General features: G+C 33.0%; 1 protein-coding gene across 1 annotated transcript in view; it reads right to left on the bottom strand.

The window, feature by feature from the left end:
• The window catches only part of SEC23IP (SEC23 interacting protein), a 52,104-nt gene that overhangs the window by 35,887 nt on the left and 14,961 nt on the right, over nt 1-1,256 (bottom strand). Inside the window, exon 5 of the mRNA XM_023729878.1 lies at nt 97-301. Coding sequence (XP_023585646.1) covers nt 97-301 — 205 coding nt within the window. The remainder of the gene's footprint in view (nt 1-96; nt 302-1,256) is intronic.

Genomic DNA, 1,256 nt, shown 5'->3' with positions numbered 1-1,256 from the left:
ATGTAAAAGTAATAAAATTTAAAAGAAAATGTACGAAACCACTTGATTTCTGCACGTTGTAGCACGTAATTCTAATAATTGTGCTTCTTTGCATCATGCTAAAGAATGGTGCGAAAACAACAGAAAACTCAAATGCACGTTGGTCCTAAACAAACTATACACACCGTGAGGAATTTCATCCAGGCTATCATCAATCCCACGTTTGACAACTCTGGGCCTTGTCTGTCCATCTTGTGTGGTCCCCCATTCATCTGGCACTGAGGAAGGCTGGAACTGGACAATAACCTTCAGGATACAACAGAAGAATTACGACAACTCATTACCCAATTCTTTTTCAATGCAGGCTAAATCGTTTATTCCAATTCATAATAAACTAGTTGACAGTATGAGCAGTTTATAAATCACATTAGTAACGTTCTCCCAAAACCAAAACCAATTCTGTAAGAGTTCTACCAGGGTTTATTAACCATTAAAACCAAGCAAACAATACCAGTATCTCCAATGCTCACATGGGAAAAAAATGTAACTAAATTTAAGAAATAGTATACCTTGATTTTAAAATCTAACATAAAAATCTAGGTTTACACATAACGAATCAAGGAAAAGTTACCTGCAATGGAGGAGTCTTTGTTTTATAAAAATATGTAAAGCAAAATCCCTTAAATAGTAAGATTACTAATGAACTTATAAATTCAATTTCTAAGAAGACATTCACCATTTTTTGGAAAGATATCTCTTCTGTTAAATCAACTACACTATATTTAGCCTTGTGCTATACAGAAATTTTTCTTTAAAAAAAAAAATATGTATATATGATTGTATACATGATGGTATGCAAAATTTTTATGTTTGTATAAAAAAACAAAAATATAAGTGGTTACCATTAAGAAGAGAAAACGGGGTGGAGGATGTGGGGAAAGGAGGTTTTTCTATTTCATTTAATACTTTCCTAGACTGTTTAACTTTTACTTAACTTTTTATTTTAGTACCAATAAGGATTACAGTGGTAGACAGATCAGGGTTGTTCTTGTTTTCTCTTTACACTTTTCTGTAAAACAAAAAACCAGCTATGTTCTGAGAAACTACTGTGTGCCAAGCACTACTAGAAGCTTTCACATAAATTACCTCACTTGACCCTGGGAGATAAATACTATTGCAGGCGAGCAACCTGGAGCTGAGAGAGAGTTAGGATGGTAAATAAAAGAATCAGAATATCACTAATCAATGTTTTTAAAAAAACAGACGTTTCATGGAGA

This window comes from Trichechus manatus, unplaced genomic scaffold, assembly GCF_000243295.1.
Source record: "Trichechus manatus latirostris isolate Lorelei unplaced genomic scaffold, TriManLat1.0 scaffold00031, whole genome shotgun sequence".
NCBI classification, from domain to species: domain Eukaryota; kingdom Metazoa; phylum Chordata; class Mammalia; order Sirenia; family Trichechidae; genus Trichechus; species Trichechus manatus.
The sequence above is the reverse complement of the archived record's forward strand: the minus strand, read 5'-3'. Positions and strand labels throughout refer to the sequence as shown.